Here is a 20,775-nt window from a genome sequence, read left to right on the forward strand (position 1 = left end):
TCGCTGCTGTGTTGGAGAGGCTGGAATTCCAGTGTGAACTGAAGTCAAAGGGACTGTCACCTGTGGATGAGTCCACACCGGAGCAGAACGCTCCTGAGCGCATGTGGCTGCAGATAAGTCCATGCCATGGGAGGGAGCGTGGCCGTGTTTATGTCTGTGCTGCAGCAGGTGTACCTCCAAAGGGATTGTGGCCAATGGATAAAAGGCCATGCTGGGGAACAGGTACATCTCAAAGCAACTCTGCCTATGGATAAGTCCACGCCACAGCCGGTATACCCCTGAAGAAACTGGCTCATAGATAAGGCTCCACTTGGAGCAAGTACAGCCCTAAGGAACTGCAGGCTGTTGATAAATCCAAGCTGCAGCAAGGTCAAGTTCATTGCACTATTAAATCCTAAGGTCTGATCCAAAGGGACAAGTGGTGGAGATTGTAATGGAAATACTTTTACATTGCTGTAACCCAGGATTTGAGTTGCATATTATGGGAATTACTACAGCAACCACAGAAACTACAGAAACCATCTGACCCAACAGAGGACAAGCCTTACAAGAAGCAGTGCAAATGCAGCAGTGACCTGACCTGAGCTGGTTGTGGTACCCAGTAATATCACACAAGTAACTCCACACCATCTCTCCTGTCCTGAGTGCTCCCTATAAGAGATGGAACCCCTAAGTCATGGAATATGTTCCAATGTTCATCGACTAAGGGAATGATATCTACGTATTATACCAAAGGATGTGAGTGAAGGGTGGTGGGGGTTAATGAGAGTGTATTGGATAGTGTGGGATCAAACATGCTGTAAATGAAATGGAATCAGCAGTAGAGAATGTGCTGGTTTTGGCTGGGGTGGCATTAATTTGATTCACAGTAGCTATGTCTTGGATTTGGGCTGAAAACACTGTTGATAACACAGGAATATTTAAGTTATTGCTGAACAGTGCTTGCACGGAGCCAAGGCCTTTCTGTGCCTCACTAGGGAGGACACTGGGGTACATAAGAAGCTGGGACAGCTGTCTTCAAGTGACCAAAGGCATATTTCACGCTATATGGTGTCACATTCAGACTATCAGGTGTGGGAAGAAAGAGGAAGGGAAGATATTCAGAGTGATGGCATTTGTCTTCCCAAGTAATTGTTATGTGTGATGGAGCCTGGGGATGGCTAAACACCCACCTGTCCAGGGGAAGCACTGAATCAATTTCTCGCTTTGCTTTCCCTATTAAGCTGTCTTTATCTCAACCCGTGAGTTTACAAGCTTTTATCCTTCTGATTTTCTTCCCCATTCCACCAGGAGAGGGTGAGCAAGCAGCTATGTGGTGTTTAGTTGCCAGCTAGGGTTGAATCATGGCACGAAACACAAAATACTTTTTGTGGATTTCAGATAAATAAAAACCTCTGGAAGATATTTCTCATTTAAAACATTTTCTGACAAACTTAGGCAAGCGTCTGGAAAACCATGGTGAATTCCAAATTTCTAGATAACATTGTGAATTAACTTTGCTTAGAGTTACAATTCATTTGAAGACACATCTCAGATCAAAACTGCATGGCTTTAAATAGAACTTACTTATTTCTTGCAAAATTATGTACCAATGTACCCGAATCAAGGTGCAGGAGGAACAAGACAGCTCTGGCAAATGATGGAGCAGAGTTTAACTACACAATGGCAATGACTGTGGCTCCTTAAGGTACAATGCTAACTGTACTACAAGTCAAGCACTGCCTAAGGCTTTCCAAGGAGAAAGTAGATGTGTTCAAGGCCATTAAACAAAGCAGAAAAAAGAATCCCACAAGTTAATCTTTCTCAACAGAGGGAATGAAACTGATATCCAGAGCTTTGGACTTTTTTAAAAACAAGGTTTTATTAAAGGTCTGAAGTTCATTAGCTAAAAAAACCCTCCTAAACACGAAACAGTACAGACTGAAAGAGGACCCTCAGCCCATAGTCAGAGAGAGCATTGTTTGATATGAGAACCAACATGTTACATGGCAAGAGAAAATTCTGTGGTACTTGGTCAGGAAAAGGATATCAGAGATCCCTCTTCCTCACCTCTGTTAATGGTAGGATCTGCTCAATTCAATCTATTGAAACTCATCTGTCTTTCCTATGGCTTTTAATCCATGGCTTCCAAGACTAGCTATGAATAGAATTTATAATTTCTTAAACTAGAAGAGGAACATGGGACAAAGATCACAAAGAAATGTGCCTGTGCCTGACAGCAGTGCCAATTGCAGAACCCCACCTTCCTAAGTGACACAGCCTTTAGCCATGAGGCCATACTTTTATACCACTTCCTACAGAATACTGAAGATCACACAAAAACACTGGATGGAAAAATATATTCAAATATACGAAGACATGAATGAGAAAACTGATTATTTCTAACATAAGACAAGCTCTAAAGAAGTAACTTTTTCTCCAACAACAGTTTAAACTGGGTTCTTCTGCACCAAACAAAAAGTCATCCTCATCACCAGGATTCATTATCAACTTTGCCAACTGCCTCATCTGAGGGGCAGAGCTCTGAGGAGGTGGGGAGCTTGGGCTGTGTATCCACCCACAGATGTATTCCCTCCTGGTCAGGTTTGAGGCTTATTTGCAAGGCACACATGTAGGCAGCTTGTTTCAAGACTGCCTGAAAGCAGAACAGAAAATTCTTGGGGGACATCGTAAAACCCAGCACTATTTATGCGCATAAGACTGTGATCACAGGCTCAAGATGCAGGGTTTCCTCCAAGCTTAAATCCACAGTGTGCAACAAGAAACCCGGAGTGCCAATTCTACACACTGGTACAAGGAACTGTAGGATTAATGCTGTTGATATGCATGCTTTTATTTGAAAACTCTTTCTCTCTTGGTTTCACTGCATAGAGCACTTGGATAGTCTCTCATACCAACAGAGATGGCAAGTGTTAAATCAATCCTGCGTTGCCAGCCCTGTCACCAGCCACAGAAACATAAAATTGGAAAATTGAACTATCCAGAAAAAATATAAATCACTGGATTATTTAAAAATATTCAGGAAAAAAATAATGCAAATTAGAGCAGCAGACATAAGACAGACTTAGACAGGAATGTATAAACTCACCACTTAATGTAGCAAACATCCAGTTCCATGGACATTTCATCAGTTCATATAAATAAAATTTGAAGTATCTAAGACTGCCTTAAGATGTTCATTAAAGGAAAAAGACAGCACCAAACCAGTCTCAAATTCCCTAACCTAGTCCCTATCCGACAGGAAGGAGCTCAGCAAGGTACCATGAACTAGCACAGCAATGTCAGGAATAAAACAGCCCTGTAAAAAATCTGGTGCTTAGAAAAGATACTACCAGTAGTCTCGGCCTAAATGTTATATGGATCTGTTTTAGAACAGTCTGTAAGGTTGTAAAAGGTATACTAGGCATTGCCCTCTCAACATTCTCCCCTGTACCACCTTCCCATCTGCCCAGTTACTGGAGAGGAATGGTGATTATTTGAAATGTATCTCTCCAGTATTGCCACAGTCCTTGCCTGGATGTGCAACATTCAGGACACTGCCATGAGATGCTCTCAGTACAAAAAAGAGAGGGGAGACAGATTTTTATGAGCTATTTATTAAATATAAATATTTCATGTCATCGTATGAATCAAAGATGTAGCAGCAGGTAAACTCCAGATAGTGCCAGCTTGATAAGAAACTTAAAGAGAAATCTTCCAAGAAACCCTCTCATATTAGGGAGTTGGAAATGTAACTATTTTTTAGATCCCAAAACTGTGCTTCCTGCACTCCTAAAGCAAAAACAAAACAAAAATCTTCCTTTGAGGTTTTTTGCATCTGTTAGGTGTAGAAAAAGAACATCTGCAGAACACAGAGGTATAAGGGGAAGGGTGCAGTAGCAACTGCAGTCAAGATCCACCCAACCCAGCTAATGTGGTCTACCAGGATATGGCAAGTCTGTTTTTCTATCTCCCACCCAGAAGGACTCAAGCCTTTCTCGCTCTCCTGGAAGTGAACGAAATTTAACTTCAGGCAATTGGAGGAGAAAGAACCTCAAACTTTGGTGCTGGCAGTGTTTCTTTTCAACATTATGCATATATTTATGCATAAATATAGGTGCAAAGACCTATTTTCACCAGCATCCTATCTCTATCAAGAGATAGTAGTAAAATTTTTAGGACATAATGTAAAAAAGCAGCAAGGACAGAATTGTCTCCTTCCCAACACACACAAGCAGCTTCCTCAAATTCCCTTTGTAAGCACTTCCCAAGACAAGGCCAGGCTGTTTTATTGCAACCAACAGACCTAATGGCTCACCCTTTTCTGTCTTTCAGTTTCTATGTTCAGTCTCTGAAGGGGTATAATTGGAATAAACTCTGCAAACACGTCTCTCTTCAAAGAGCATCTAAACCACTGAGCGATGGTGAAGCTTTCCACCTAGCTTAGCACATATTTCCTTTATAAGTGGAAAACAGAGATAATGTCAACAATTGACAAAAATCAGCTCTAGTATACCCTATCTAGGGTAGGAACTCTTTCAAGGGCTCATCCAGCAGACACAAAGGAGAGAAAGCTGGCCTCCCACACCCTGGGTGAATGCCAAGCTTTTCAGAGACATTTCTCCAGTCTCATCACACATTGTCAACCTGGACTTTCAATTCACTAGCTTTTGGAAGTGCTTAAAACAAAAATAGCCTTTGAAAGTTTGAAACTGTTTTGATGTGCTGTTATTTCTATTTTGACCTAATCTACTCAGCAGCATTGACCCAAGTCTGCAAATATTAGACTTAGGACTGCATATTCAATGAATGCTTAAAAGAAAAAAAAAAAAGGGAAAACAAAGAACCTCACACAAGCATCAGTTCCTGTGGTATTTCAGCGTGCAGCACTATGAAGACAACAGCAAGTTAAACAGATTTAGTCAGCTATCCAAAGAGGTGAGATGCAGGCGGACACCTTCATCAATTCATATTCTACACAAATAAATACTGGCATCACTAACAGGCTGAGGTTAATTAGATCATCAGAAAGTCATTAAGTCTGGAATACAATCCCAATACAAGTACAGTTGAGTGGTAAATGTGCAAATGCATAAATCAAAAGACTAAGGGTAAGAATCTGGAGGTATCTATTTATCTCAGTACTAACACAACACACTGAATAAACATCATGGTTACAATTTGATAATTCCACATGTAGAAGAGTCCAGTACAGGAAATTTTCCTCCAGACCACTCACATGCCTGTAGATATCTGTGCCAGTGACAAGATGCCCTGCTTGGAACTTCCAAAAAAACACCCATGTTTATAACTTCATGAAAAAGGGCTTGTTGTGAAGTTTATAGTAAAGTCAAAGCAGTTACCTTTTATTGAACCGGAGTAGGAAACCAGCAATCAGAAATCCTAAGTTTCTAATTCACCTACAAACACCCTGCATGACATTTACAATACTTTTTGTCCACTTACCCATCTGTACAAGGCTACGCATCTGGACTGGATGTGACTGGAACATGCTATGACGTATTTAAAATTGCTTAAGTACTATGAAATCCTTCTGTGAGAGATGGCAGACAAGTACACATTTTGTCATTACAATCAGCTGCAAAATTCTGGTTTCCCATAAAAATCTAAGTACTGGCAAGGACTTCTGAAGCGTAACAGCATGAATTGTTCTTTATTTGATTACTTGTGTTTAAATAAAGCATGAAGAAATACCATAAATGTACAAATAGCTTTAATCTAATTTGGAAGATGGATGGTTGGAGAAGCTGTTACCATGAATACAGAACGCATATCAAAGTCTAGGACATCATTAAGAAAGAATTTCTCCTCCAGAACAACATAAAGCACTGAAAGGCAAAAGAATAGTGACTTTTTTCCAGCTGCTGAAGAGACAGGTATTAAATTCAGACACATTATGCAGTTTTGCCACCATCAGCCCATGTTCCAGGAACAAGTATCTGAGTGCCACCACCTCTGTCCCTGCAGGGGCAGGCAGAGAGGGCAGGCAGGAGCTGTACCCAGCCCAGCAGAAGGATGCCAGCCCTGCCTGCTGTCACCATAATACTGGGGGCCACAGGCACAAAGGTGGCACATCCCTGCCCTCGAATGGCTGCAAAAACACCTGTCAGGCTGAGGGAGAGCCAGGTCCAGACACACCTGGCAAGCCTGCACAGACATGAGATCAATTCCCTTGGAAGAGTCACTTGTTCCTTTACATGGCTTCAGAGTCAGACTTCAGTCCTTCCTCAAGACCCGGCTGTGTCCAACCCTTACACACGAGGCAGTCACCTTCAGGGAGATGTCCAGGGAGTCACCAGCAGGGCCAGAGTAACACTTGCAAATACTGACACTGAGATTACAAGTGCCATCCCTACCACAGTGAAAAAGGCAGCCAAGCTTTCTTCAGGCAGTATCAGGAAACCCAGTACTAATTGTCCCTTCACAACCTTGCTTCACATCATGTCTAAATGTTCTTGCTTGAAGGAAAGACTTTTTACAAAGGGTTTCTGCTTTCAAGCCTCTCTCTTTTTAAAAGGCTTGCTGCAGGAACATTTCAAAAGGGAACTTCTTAAAAGTTATTAATTTGGTTCCATCAGGCTCTTCCAGACAGCAGGATATCTGCAGACACTGCTTATTTTTTTTCCTCCGCTGGATTTGCTTTTGGAAATCTCTTTTAACTGAATCTATTTAACTGAACTGGAACCTTCATAAGAAATTTAGTATCTTTACAGTGTATTTTCTTCAAAGGGAACAGATACCAATTAGGATTGGAGTTCAAGCTCCCAAAACATGGAACCCATTCTGCTCCTTCCTACCAGTGAGAGTTTCTGGAGGTTTCAGAACAATTGCTACTAAACTGATTCAGATTATACATGCTGCACGTGACACTGGAAAGGCAGACAAAAGTAAAGCAAATTCTTGTATGGTATCTCTGCACCAAATCTTAAAATGGCCTTCATACCTTTTTTTACCATCCTTACGCACCTTGAACCATCTTATCCACATGAAATTAAGAATTAATGTTTTTCTTTGATCTTAGGCAGGAGTTTACATACATACTTTTCATTAAAATTGATGCAAATGAGTTACCATTTCTGTTACACTGGTTTTAAAAAGTTAACACAGTACATGAATTTTGGCTTCCTTCACTTTTCACTACTTCACACTTGCCCATCAGTCCAGATAGGATTACTCTTAATGTATCTGTACAGTTGCAAATTAAACAGTTTTCACATTACAGAAGCTCCTATAACAGCTCTAACACACCTTTACATGCTTTTGCATGAAAACTTTCAACTTTAGTCACATCTTTTTCCAGATGTGTAATTTGAGACTGAAAAATTAAGTCCATTAAGCACCTGAGAATTTACATGGCATCAAAATAATTTCGTATTATCCGTGGTCTGTGCCTGCCCTTGTCCTCTACAGTTCATAGGGTGCTGCACATGCAGTCTCCTCTGCCTACTTTCCATCAACATTATGCAACAACCATATGTTTATTAAAAATATTCCCCTAAAACTCTTTTGTCCTGACAACAACAGCAGCATATTCCAGGATTGATAGCCTGCTAAAAGGAGAAGGCATAAATACCAAGGAGAAGGGGTGTGTACACAAGGCAGCAAACTGCAACAAGGAATCCACAAAGGGAATTCTTGGGTGAAGAAGCAAGCTGAACTCTCAAATCTCTAGTCTAACGTACAAAAATGAGAAAAAACATTCTAGGAAACAGATATTCAGGCAAAAGGGACAGGATGGGAATGTGTATTTCTTTCAAGGGAAAAGGATTTGAATTACATTTTTTAATCTGCACCCAACACCTAACTGCAATACATGGGAAATGGATTTATAAGGCACTTTTAAGGGCAGATGGTACAGCCTTTCCATCTGCAAGTTGGGAAAAGTAAAGAAATTATGGGAGAGGCAAAACCCACGTGGGAAGTGGCTATGACAGGGCTGAATCATAGATGGAACTGAAGAAAGCTGAGAAAAGAAATAAAAGAGGAAAGTACAGAAAAAAACATTAAAAAAAAAGAGAACAGGGATGCCAGGGAAGTGGAAACTATTGCAAATAATGAAATCAATAACGCAGAAAAGAGAGAAGAAAGCCATCCTAAGCCAAGAAGGGTGTAACAACAGTCCAGAGCAAAGCTGGGAGGAGGAGGAGGAAACCAGGTCAGAGCCATAGGTGGAGAGAGGATTATGTGCCAGCTTGAAGATAAGGTTAAAGAGCTTGAGCTTCAGGCAGCAAGAGATGAGGAGCTGAATAAGCAATTCAAGGTAGCTGTAGCAAAGAGAAAAGGTGGCAAACTGTACCTTTCGGTGAATGGAAAGGCAAATTATAATCACACAAAAGAAAAATTAAAAATAACCCCAAACCCACAACAAAAAGCCAGCAGCCACTCAGACTCCAGAAGGTGATCTGAAAACTGCAGGAATATTTTCAGAGCCAGCACCGATGTTCCAAATTGAACCACTAGTGCTCAGAAAGTTTCTTTTGCTCACTTCCTCCCCTGCCACAGCCTTTCATCCAGCTTCCTGCCTTCTCCCAAGCTATCCTGAGCTCACCCCTGCACAGCCTTCTCAGGACTAAGAGACTACAAGGAACAGCACCCATCTCCTCCACAGTTTCTCCCTTGACTTCAATTAGCATCTGAGAGCTCTCACTAGCTTTGGAAGCAGCTGATTTTTTTTATGAGTCACCCTCCCTTCTGCAAGAGAGAAATAAACCTATGAACAGAGATGCAAGTAAGAGTGGGGCTTAAGCACACATGGTCTTCTCAGTTGTCGCAGGCAATGAGCCTTCTCACTCCTCACCAGGATCCTGGAAATTGTCCAGCACATCCCAGACACTTTTCAGGGTGGGGTGGGGGGAAGAGCTGGCAACTTCAGCATGAAAAACAGATAGCTCTGGGAATCAAGAGAAAGGGAAAATGGCCCAAATTCGTGGAGAAGCAACATGTGTTCCCTCCTCCATCATCTGCTCTGCCTGTGCATTGTACACCCCCATAAGGATACCACAGGCAGGTGGCACAGGCTTATCAAGAGCAGCTGGATACCTACACTGCACCTGAGGAGCAGGTCACACCACAGTGTGGGGCAGGGGGAACAATAGCTGATGTGTCTCACCACAGCAGCACAGGAGTGACAGAGCTGCAAAGTCTGCAAACACAAACACAGCAGGCACAAGTATTTCACGCTGTGCCACTGCCCAGCACCCACTTTTTCCAGCACTTCATCACTGTGGATGGCTATCACAGAAATAAATGTATATTCACGAGCTATTCTTAGCATTCACCAGAGAGGCGATTACCAAATTACCCAGTTACATAATCTCTTTTATATAATCACTACGATGCTTTTCTCCTTACGCAACATGGACAGTGACCGTGGCCGGCTGAAGTAGCTGCTTCCCCAAGGAGAGCTACACTGGCAGCTCCGTGGGTGGACTGTGCTGCACAGTGCAGGTGCACAGAGGAGTGACAGCAAGAGCTGCTTCAAGGCAACCAAACTTTCCAGTGTGTGTGCCTTCAGCCCGGGGAAGACACCACCATTCCTGCCCACAGGGCTCCAGAAGCTGCACAGAGCAAAGGTCACCTGCACCTCAAGCTGGTTGAGACAGCAAAACCACAGGCATCCAGCACCCTCCAGGCAGCCTGTCCCAGCAAGTGGGATGTCTCCATCGACTTTTAATGGTCTTTGGATGGAGCCCAGGATTAGGGCTTTAATAAAAATAGGAAGTCAAGATTACTTCAGAATTAAAACAAGCTTAATCCAAATCCCTCTGGCTTTGTGCCACAGCTGCGCCCATGGTTTTCACCCGCAGGGAAAACCAGGTGAAGCTGCAACCTAAATGTGTTCCCACAGGATGCCTTCTGACAGGCAGATGTGCACACAGAGCTGCAAGTGTGGGTCTGCACAGCCACACCAGGAAGTTTCACCAGCCAGGTTTTGGGCATATTCCAATGTGTTTCCTACAACATTTTCAGGGTCCCATCCAATGCCTTCTAGGAACACTGCAGATACCTATCTAGATGATTGCCACATACAGGGTGTAGCGAGACCCAACTTACTAATATTCACTCAGGGCTTTAAGGAGTCAGCATCAGAAGTGTTACCCACAGTACATGAGAAAACAGATCTAAGACCTGGATTTCAGAAAACAGAAGCTCCAAGATCCACAGATCACTTGCAGAGCCTGAAACACTTCTCCACCACCATGCTGCAAGTGCAGCACTAAGTTCAGCTGGTTACATGATGTTGGCATTATGCGAAAGCCCCAAAACTGCCTTACATTTTCCTCAACATTATGCAACTTGTAGTATCCAGCTATTATTAGGCACTTATGCCTCCCCTGCTCCCTAGCTTCCCTAGAAATACAGGTCATCCTAAGAATATGCAGTCAAACACCCAGCCTTAGTGTAGCACTCTGACATACTTTATGCAGGGATGCATGCACGCAAGTTTAGGAACAGAGACCACCACTATGGTTTCAGCTACAGGAAAAAAAAAATGAAGCAGCCTAACATTATCTTACACTATCTCAAACTACATGATGACCCAGTTCTGAAGAGTTTTAGCCCAATCCCATATGCTATTAGTATTTCTGAATCATAGCCACAAGATGTGAATTGCTTTAGTCAAGAAGCAGATCAGAGCAGAACGGGGGTCCCTGATGTGAAAGCCCACAGCACACGGTGGGGCCCATTGTGACAGTGCTGCTTGATAGTTCAGGATCAACAGGAATCTTCTGCATAATCGCTGCTCAAAACATTGAAAATCATGGTTATCATTACTGATGCATGTTTGGGATAGGCAAGACAGCACTCAAGATAGGAGCATCTTATGTTAGCCTGAAAAAGAAAAGCAGACTGTGAAAAGGTAGATTTAAAACTTCTTACACACTCATCCTCCCTCTTTTTATTTTAGGCTAGACAATTGTCTGACCATTTGAGAAATGCATGTTCAGAGATCATGTGTCCTCTCCTTTGGACTAAGATTCTGCCAAATTTCATGGCACTTGAACAAATGAAGGTGGACTTTTATACACATTACCCTTCCTGTAACAGGTTAAACCCCTGGCTCCAACTGCAGCAGGGAAATAAGGCCCTGAGCTGGGAACTCACACTGTAAGAGAGCCAGCAGTGAATTCCTGGATCTCACTTAGATCAGCATTGAGAGAATTATTTGTAGCTATGAGCAATGTATTTCCCGCCCCCCACCCAAGGAGCAGAAATGAAAGAAAACACTTGCTTGACTCATCCTTGCCTGTTTTTTGCATCAAAAGCTCCAGCACTTACAGTCACCCACCAACCAGACTGAGAAGTGCCTGCTTCCACATTTACAGATATCATGAGAAAAGCAGAAAAGAATTCATTAAGTTAACAGGTTTTCTATCCACTTTAGTGAAGGGATTTAACAAAATTTGGAAAAACAAAACACTGAGCAACATCTGAGCAATTTCCCAGGTACAGACCCTTACACTGTCTATTGTCATATCACCATGTCTAAACGGTGCTGCACAGCGGGATATCAATCTCCTGTACTGACATTGAAAGGACTGTGCCAAAACCAGTAAGGTATAAACACCTGGCCTTTACTGGTTAGAAAAGAAGCATTGAGCATCTCCTGTGCAGAAAGGGAGAAATACAGACTCCAACCAGGACACACAGAAGAATTCTGTTGGTCTACCAACAGCCACCAGACATGCATGCAGAAAAACACAGCTGTGCCAGCCAGAGAAACCGAAGTTTGCAGCAACTCAAAAGGAGTCCATCTTTGCTATTACAGTCATTGATTTTATTTTTCTTTGCTAATATATGTTCCCAGACAGAGCTCCTAATTTATTGATAACCAAACACTCTGGACCACAGGCACACTACCTGCTCCTAACCCCACAGCAGCACAAACTTCTCACTGTAACATTGCTGGCAAGACCAAGCCAAGCAGAGTAAGTCTTACTTTTATAAGTCTCCAAAAGCATCATTCTCCCCTGGGTGTTAGTAGCACTGACTGAGGCCCAAAGAGATAAACATGCACAACAAAATGCTCCTCTCACATCAAGTGTAACACGTGCTACCCATCATCTTCAGTCTGCTGTCAGTGAGATCCCTGCCACCTTCCCACATGCTCACGTTCCTCTCATACTAACTTCATTTCAGGATTCTCCACTTCTTCATATTCCCAGGGAAGATCCAAACAGACTGGAATGCATGTAACTAGAAAGGCATAGGAAAACATTAAAAATAATTACCTTAGAAGGACAATTCTTTAGATGTATTGGCTACATTCCTGGACTCCACAGCCCTCACATCTTATTCCAGCAGCACAAGACCTGGGAAGGAAGGATCCATCCTCAAAACTATTGCCAGATCTTTAGTTGCCTGATGCGTATCGATGTCAGAGGTAGGAGCCAGCTGGCATAGCATCTTTACTACTCCAGCTGGAAACAGTGAGCTGCTTACAGAGGGCTTGCATGCAACCAGGATTGGAGTGTAGGTGTAGTCCCTTCATCCTTCACAAATGGCCACTTTCCACTGCCTCTGAACTTTGAAACTAAGGCCCCGATCACTTCACAATCACTTTCAAGGAAGGGACAAGGTTTTAGAGTTTTTTTAAACCTCCAAATGAGAGAGGCAGAGTGAAGGGTGCAGCAGCAGAGTGCTGTGCTTGCAGTTACCTTTGGCTGGACTCGAGGACAACAGCCCCTCCCAGGCTGCAACTGATGCTGGAGCTTCCCCAGAAGCACAGTCTCCATCCATGACCATCTCCTGCCCCACAGATGGGAAAGGTTGAGGAGGCCATCAGCTCCTGGTTGAGGACTTCTGCTCTGAGACACTTGGCAGGTGATTTGGAAAAACTGTAAGAATAACTTTTCCAGAATAGTATCTAATGGCATCTTTCAGGCAAAGGGAAAAAAAATAATAATAAAAAAAAAAAATCAAGATTCTGCTAGTTTCCCCTTCTAGCAGAGCACAGAAAAGGTCTCCATGATTGCCTTCCACTCCAGTACAAATGCAGCATCATCTAGGGACACAGTTTAGCAGTGGATGTGGCTGTGTTAGGTTTACCATTGGACTCAGTGACCTTAAAGGTCTTTTCCAACCAAAAGGATTTTATGATTCCCATTAGGAGGTACCTAATGTATTGGAACAAGAAGTCTGCTACCAAAATGAGCAGTCCTGCTCCAAGCCATACATTCTCCCCCCTCCCTTGCTGCAGCAAGTTTCATAATGCTATACCACGGCACAAATCTTTGCTGAAGCAATGGAAAACTATTCCCTCATTTTTTTTCCCCCCAGACCCTTTTTTGTGGCTTAGTCATTCAGGGCACCAGTGGGTTGATAAGATACTTTCACTGTCCCAGGGTCACTAGAGCAGCAGGAGCTGGCAAAACCAAGCATTAGAGCATTAGAGACCATCCTTGCCAGCAACAACCCACACCTTCATTGCATGAGATACAGATAAGAAACCACTTCTTGCTACTTCCTTTCCTTTAAAAAATTTACCAGACTGAAAGCTGAGTCATTGAGAAAGAAGGAAAAGATTTTTAGCTGAGCTATTTAAAAAACAGGTGTAGCTAACACCTATTTAGCACGAAGTTGAAGACACACTTCTGAAGAAAGACCTTTTTAACTTCGAAGCAATAACTCTTCCATTTAATATGTGAGAAACCTGTCAAGACACATTGTTTTCAAATAGGAAAAAAAGAAAAAAACATTCAACAAACCCAGATTCTCCTCTCATGCCCTTCTGAAATACCAGGCATGGCATTTCATCTCATATCTTACCGATCTGATATCAGGAACATCCACTATTAAAGACCTTAGCTTTTCGTTGTCTTGAAACTGCTATTTAATGCCCAAGATCCCAGGCTGTGCCCCCAGACTTCAGACAGATCTAGACTCACTTTCCAAAAAACACTATTCAAGCAAACAAACAAAAAAAAAAGCTTTTAGAAAGGTTTTGCCTCTTACTAGTCCAAAGAGAGTTTGTATTTGCCATAACAAACTAACAGGATTTCAACAAAACCTTCAGCAAAACAAACTTGGCTGCATTGCTGAGGTTACAAGGCAACAGTGTTGCCTTTTCAAAATCAGACATAAAAAGTAAAATATGCTAGCCTTATGTAATGGTTTTTCACACGGATTTTACTTCATATCACAACAAATTTGAAGTAAATTGGTAGCTACCTTGCCCCAGTAAGATATATTTTTAAATATTTAAAATATTTTTTTTATTTTAAATTCTGTAGCATAAGCTTAAGCATTAATCTTTTTCTGCCTGTAAACTCAGCCTACACTGATGACCAGAGCAAGCCCCTATATGGGTATACTCATTGCAGTTTTTCTAAGCCTCTTCTTAGTGGAGAAAATCAAAATGAATTTGTATTAAACCAAAGAGTTTCAATTTACCTTTTTTTTTTTTTTTTTTTTTACTGATTTTAGCTAAATCCATTTTCAAAGTCTATGGGCTTGCTTTGGCCAAATTTAACCTTCCAGCCACCTGCATTAGCTGAGTGCAAAGTACCAAGAGGAGAGTCAGACAACTTCCCTTTCATGAAGAAAACATAATAGAAAGTGCTAAATATTTTTGACTGAAGTAAGAAAATACAAACAGATTTTACAGATGTTTTTTCTCATTTAAAGAAAAAAACCCCAAACCAACCAAGCCCAAAAAACCCCATTTGCACCTCCTCTTAGAGGATGGAAATGGCAGTCGGCCACCCATTCCCTACCCACAACCAACACAAATCTGTCTCCTCCTCAGCAGGAGCAAAGTGAGGAAAGAGTGTGAGCTCAGTCCTCCTGCCTGGAAATCACAGCCCATCTCGCTCCTGTCAAAAGGCAGGGAAGGCTTGCCAGCACCAGTTGGATCTCCAAACTGTAAATTGTAAGAAAGCTCTTTCCTGCCTTCACTCAGCAATGCAATAGCTGCTTTTCAACCAGCTGCAGGAGGGTAAGGAAAAAAACCCACCAGAAACTGTTTAAGCTGCTAAGTCTGTTACATAACCAAAACTAAAAAGCAGGAGAGGGTTAGTAGACACATCTACACTAACAACCCTCTAGCAGAATTTTTGGGATAGATTTTTCCCCTTACTCCCTCCAACCCCCACTGAAAGAACAAGAGTTAAAACATCAGTAGGGCAGTATCTGTATTCCACAGAGAGGGACATCACAGAGACAACAACAATGGTGTGCATGCCCATTTGTATATTCAAGAGTATATACTCCCTTACAGTACTTTATATAAAGGAAAACTTTACTACTAATGGATAGAAAAAACATTAGAAAGAGAGGAGTAGTGGAGGATAGAGCGGCCCCCATAATTCTCACAAATTCTCGAACTCCACCTGTGCCTAACACATTAAAATGTGTAGGTTTTTTTCTTTAAGAGTGGTAGGTTTCCTCATCTTAAAGTTATTGTTCCTACAAGAATTATAAAGAAAACCCCAACAAATCCACAAACAATCAAAGAAAAACCACAAACAAACTTCTTCCAGAAGGAGAAAAATTTTTGGTTTTCTGATTTGATAAAATCTCTCCTGTTGAAATCCACTTACAAAAACAATACTAAAAAGCTCAGCACAGCAGTTAACCAACAGAGGAACACCAGCCAACTTTGCTTTTACTTAAACAAATCTTGTATGACAGACTGTCGTGAGTATTTGAATTTTCTTTCAAGATAACACATTTTGCCGTTCCTATGACATGTCCATTTTCTTGTTCTTTTTTAAAAAGGCACTTGACTCTTGTGTAGCATCTTTCATCTAACAAATTAACAAGAGGACTGCACTGATCACTTTTTTTCAAGCATCCAATTATCAGTGTTTCTATCAGCATCCACATTATAATTCTCAGTAATGAGAAACTGTGAGTAGAAACGTCAGTGCTAGTACTTCCAGAAGTGAGGTTCTCAATTTGTTATAGCCACATGGAGACCTTTGTAGAGGGATTCCCACAAATACCACTCACCACCTACAGCAACTACTGCAGTCCTTGCTCACCTTAACTAAGAAGCTTAACCTAAATATTCAGTCACTTGTGTTAGCTCCTGGATTCTCCTGGATATAACATGAGGGCCAATCAAAAGTTTAGGCATCTAAAAAAACTGTCTATTCGACAGTTTTGAAAGTTGAGGCTATCCAGCAAGCTTCTCTGCAGCAGTAACAATAAAACACCTTTATTACTGCTGCAGCACAGACAGGGTCCTCTATCAGCCTGAAACAGCTTTGTTCAGCTTCCCCACCCCTGAGCTGAGCTTCAGCTACTGAGCTCTCCTCCAGCCAGCACTTCTACAGCTTGTGAGAGAGAAAGCAAGCACTCAGTCTGAGAAGTAAGCCCCACAGAGACACTGGTGCCCTCATTCAGGCTGAAAATAAGCTTGCTCCAACAGGGGGATGGGGGGACTGTCTGTTTAGGTTTATTTTTTCCTCATTCCAAAGACATCACTATTCATTAAAGTCACATTTAAGCTCAAACAACCAAAGCCCTAGGGATCACTGATAAAAGAGAAGCAGAAAATCTTGAGATATATGCCCCAAACAGTCATCACTTCAAGGACCTCCTCAAATCTTTCCATAAAAATGAGAGCCAACTGAGACAAAATACAGTCTTGTTGACAGAACAGCAAGCCAAGCTAGCAAGCAAGACTACTGGTTACTTCTGAGTGCAAAAATCACATACCCCAGTACTGTGGGTATATCAGACATCCAGGCTTCTGGTGAAAAAGGGCATTTCAAGCAACTGCAGTTAATAACACACTGCCATCTCCAAGTAGCCAAATTAATTTGAAAAAGACAGATAAAGATTCAACAATCTTCATTTCTTCCTGCAAGAACCAAAATTACCTGTCAAATTGTCCACCTCATTTTACCTTACTTGTTAAACTGTTCAACTGCAATTAAGTCGTGAGCAAAACACATGGCATCTTTGGCTTTTCTCCCCTAATAATAATGTCTTCTCAGAGCAGAGCTTTCTGGGTCCTGGGATTGGAGATTTTTCTTCCACCATGGTCTTTGTGGTTGCAGTAAAAAAACCCCTCATCACACAAGAAAATTCAAAATTAATTCCCCTCTCCCACCATCACAGTGCTCTGGGTGTTTCTGTAATTAGTGCATCTCAAGCTTGTCTAGAACAAGACAAGGACTGGCATTTTAGCATCAAGAGCCAGCAATTTCTTATGTGTAAATCCTGCTTCGATGGCAATGCCTTTAATCACCTTCATGAAACCACCCACCAACACATGGAAACTCCCTCCCCTGCCCCTCAGCCCCTCTTCTGCATCTTCTGCCTTTACATCAGGAACAGCAATCCATCACTTCCTCGTGGGAGACTGCCACAGCCAGCTACTAACTAGGCTTCAGCCTGAAAGCCACAAACACACACACACTCCCCACATCCAAACTCACACCCACCATGAACTTGAGGTATACTTAATTGTGAAAGAGTTCATTCCTTTCATCTGTATAACTGAAAATAGTGGTTTTGCAACACACAAACATCTTACAAGTATTTTGGGTAATCTAATCAAGGAAAACTTGGTTAGAATCAGTAAACTACTGCACAGTGCTCTGACGAACTAAATGGGTTCCTCCCCACAGTACCTGGGTAACAGTCAGAGCCTTTTGCAAAACGATGAACGAAAACCGTATTTCTCAGCCCATGCTCTGTTCAATAATAACTTAGATGATGTTGAAGCTGCAAACAGATTTCAAACAATTGCAGCAATGTTATTTCAGATAATATCCAGTACAGAACTTTGTACAGAAGACAGTTTCACGTACCAAAAGTTTCATGTACCAAAAATCTTCGAAACAACCAGATGTCTCAGATTAAGTTATTTAAACCACCAGCACTCTGTTTCTGGGCCTGCAGAATACAACCTTATTTACATAGCATCTCATTTTAATAGGCAACCTAAGAATTTCCAAAAAAGAAACAACAAAAAAAAATCCGCAAAACCAGATGGCCAAACAAACATTCTAGATTAAAAGAAAAAGGGGTGGGGGGGGGGAATAGCCCCACAATTAAAACGAGTACAAAAGCTTAAATAACAGCAACACTGGCTAGATCCAGTGAGGATTTATGCAAATTACTTTTTTCAGGCACAAATGATCTTTTTCAGCAGAATACACGTTAAGAGAGCAGAGACATCTAATCAAAGAGATCCTGGAGGGGTGAAACCTTTCACAGTCTCAGATGAACACAATCCCTCAGGGAAATGATGGTGTTTGGTTCATTTAATCGACATTTTGTTATTCCTGCTTTCTGAAGAGCTGCTGCGGAGTCAAGAGCAATTGAGGGCCAGGATCAGGGCCAGGTTTACAGCCAGGGTAAGGAGATGCAAATCAATTAACTTGTAAAGTGCTACACTTATTTACATTAAGCGACGATTTTCATCTGAGTGTTTTAATGGGATGATACTGGATGGCACAGTGGGCAACACACCAGAAATCATTCATCTACGTAGGTGGCATAAACACGTAGTAAACATAATTTTCATGAATTATATCCATTACCAAAGGGTAATTATACAGCCAGCACTCTGGTTTCCGTGTACGGATTTAGTGGCATGCCGTTTAAAAAAAATAAATTAATTCATTCTCTGTCTGAACTGCTCCATCACAGAGGCAACATAGCTCTTCCACCTCTCTGTCACTTTCAGCTACATCGCCTCTGGGCTTCATGAGCGCAGAGCTGTGCCCAAGACAAGCCCACGGGTGTTTCCGAAGTGACCCCGGCACGCTGCCACCGCGCGTGTCCCGGCGCTGACTCCGGCGGGCTGGCACCGGGAGCGGCACACGGCAGCGTGCCCGCACCGCTCCGCCCCAGGGCGCCTACTGATGCCCCCTGCCCGCCCCCAGCCCCCAAGTTAAACCCCGCAACATCTACCGATCCGCCCGCTGGAAAAACAGAGCTGCTTTCCCAGCCCTCCCTGATCCAGTGTCATCCCAGCCCATGGGAGGGATGGTTGAAACTAGACGATCTTTAAGGTGTCTTCCAATCCAAACTACTCTGTGATTCCAGAGCTGCGTGGCACAAATCCCCCCTCCGTTTGACGAAAGCTCCTAATTCACTGTTTGCCTGGTTGTTGTAAGTACGAAAGCTGCGCTAGCCAGGCTTTGCCAGAAGTTTAACCACGCCACGGCTCCTCGCGAGCCGATGCCGCCGCACCTCTACCTACCTCACAATGGACACTTTGCCCAGGAAAGGCCATTTAAAATGAAAATAAGAGACGCACCTTCCACTTAACCCTTACTGACAAGCGCAGGCTTTGCGTCCCCTGGACAGTGTGCCGGTCTGCTGGGAATGGGCAGCTTCCAGCAGCTTGTGCCCCTGCGTACAGGTCCCGTCTTACTCTGCTCCACCACACCGCGGATAATCTTCCTCTGCTCCAGCAGTAAGACCCCGGACACCCGGCGAGCCCGGCCGCCGCCAACACCCGCGACCACCGCACCCTCAGCCGCGCCGGGTCTCGCCCAGCCCGGCCCCGCACTCCGGACCGCGCACTGCCCGTGGAGCCAAGCCCGTACGGCAAAGACACTAACCCCAAAAATAAATCACCTCCCGCGCACGCCCCCCGGCAGGGTGCGGGCTGCAGCTCCCCTCCGCCAGCCGCGCAGTTCCAGGTCGCGACCGATGGCGGACCCCCGCGGGGTGAACCCAGGGCTGCCGCAGGGCAGCGCTCCCCCCACGGCCCACCTCACCTCCCACAGCAGCGAGAGCAGCAGCGCGACCCCCGGCTGGAAGCGCTTCATCTCTCCTCCTCCTCCTCCTCCTTTTCCTCCTCCTCCCGCGGCGGCCGCGGGCTCGCCCCTCCGCCTCAGGCGCGCACGGGCGCTGCCAGCAGCGCCATCCCCGACGGCGGGGGAGCTCCGGGCGGCAGCGCGCACGGCGGGCTCACAGGCAGCCCGGGGAGGCGGCCGCGAGTAGCCCGCACCGGGGGCAGAGGGACGAGGCGGGCTAGAGCGGCGGCGGGGCGGGGAGGGAGGCGGGGAAGCCCCGCAGCAGGGCGGGGGCGGGCTGACCCGCCGATCCCCTCAGCGGCAGTGTCGGCGGCCGGAGTCGAGCGAAGCGGGGTCGGGGCGAGGCGGAGGACAGCCGGTGCCGGGGCGGGCGGCACAAAGAGGCCGGGCGCCGCCGCCGCCGAGGGCGGGCAGTGGAGCGGCCCGCCCCGGCCCCGCCCCGCAACGCTGCCCGGCCGGGAGAGGGCGGTGGCGGAGGATGAGTGGCCCCGCGTTTGCCCCATTATCTGCTCCTGCCCCGCACCTGGCCCTGGCCCTGGCCCTGGCCCTGCCCCTGTCACCGCCCCCGCACCTGACCCCGCTCCGCCTTGGGGCCGCGCCGCCCGCGGGTCGCCCCTGGCCACGACACCCCTTCCCCAGAAGAACGATCTTCCGGAGCGAATCCTGAGGAGGCCACAAAGATGCCCAGAGGGCTGGAGAGTTTCTCCTACGAATGCTAGAAGAGTTGGAGCACTTCAGCCTGGAGAAGAGAAGGTTCTGGGGACGCTTTAAAGCATCCTTCTAGTATCTAAAGGGGAATTACAAGGAAAATGAGGAAGGATTTTTTACCTGTAGCGATAGACCAATGGGCAGTGATTTGAAAAGAGAGTCAATTTAGGTTGGACATGGAAGAAATTTTTTACAATGAGTTTGGTGAGACACGAACCAGATTGCCCAGAAGGTTGGGGATGCCCTATCCCTGGAAGGGTTCACAGCTGGGTTGGATGAGGCTTTGAGTAATCTCGTTCTGTGGAAGGTGTGCCTCCCCATGGAATAATCTGAGAGTCCT

The 20,775-nt window shown here is 44.3% G+C and overlaps 1 protein-coding gene across 1 annotated transcript in view; it reads right to left on the reverse strand.

Annotated features, from left to right (window-relative positions):
- Window positions 1–20,093, reverse strand: part of VOPP1 (VOPP1 WW domain binding protein) — a 61,489-nt gene extending 41,396 nt beyond the window's left edge. The window contains exon 1 of the mRNA XM_058832269.1: window positions 19,689–20,093. Within this exon, the coding sequence (XP_058688252.1) occupies window positions 19,689–19,739 (51 nt within the window). The 5' untranslated portion in view covers window positions 19,740–20,093. The remainder of the gene's footprint in view (window positions 1–19,688) is intronic.
- Window positions 20,094–20,775: the final 682 nt, after the last annotated feature.

The sequence above is a fragment of the Poecile atricapillus genome, chromosome 2, assembly GCF_030490865.1.
Source record: "Poecile atricapillus isolate bPoeAtr1 chromosome 2, bPoeAtr1.hap1, whole genome shotgun sequence".
Classification (NCBI taxonomy): Eukaryota; Metazoa; Chordata; class Aves; order Passeriformes; family Paridae; genus Poecile; species Poecile atricapillus.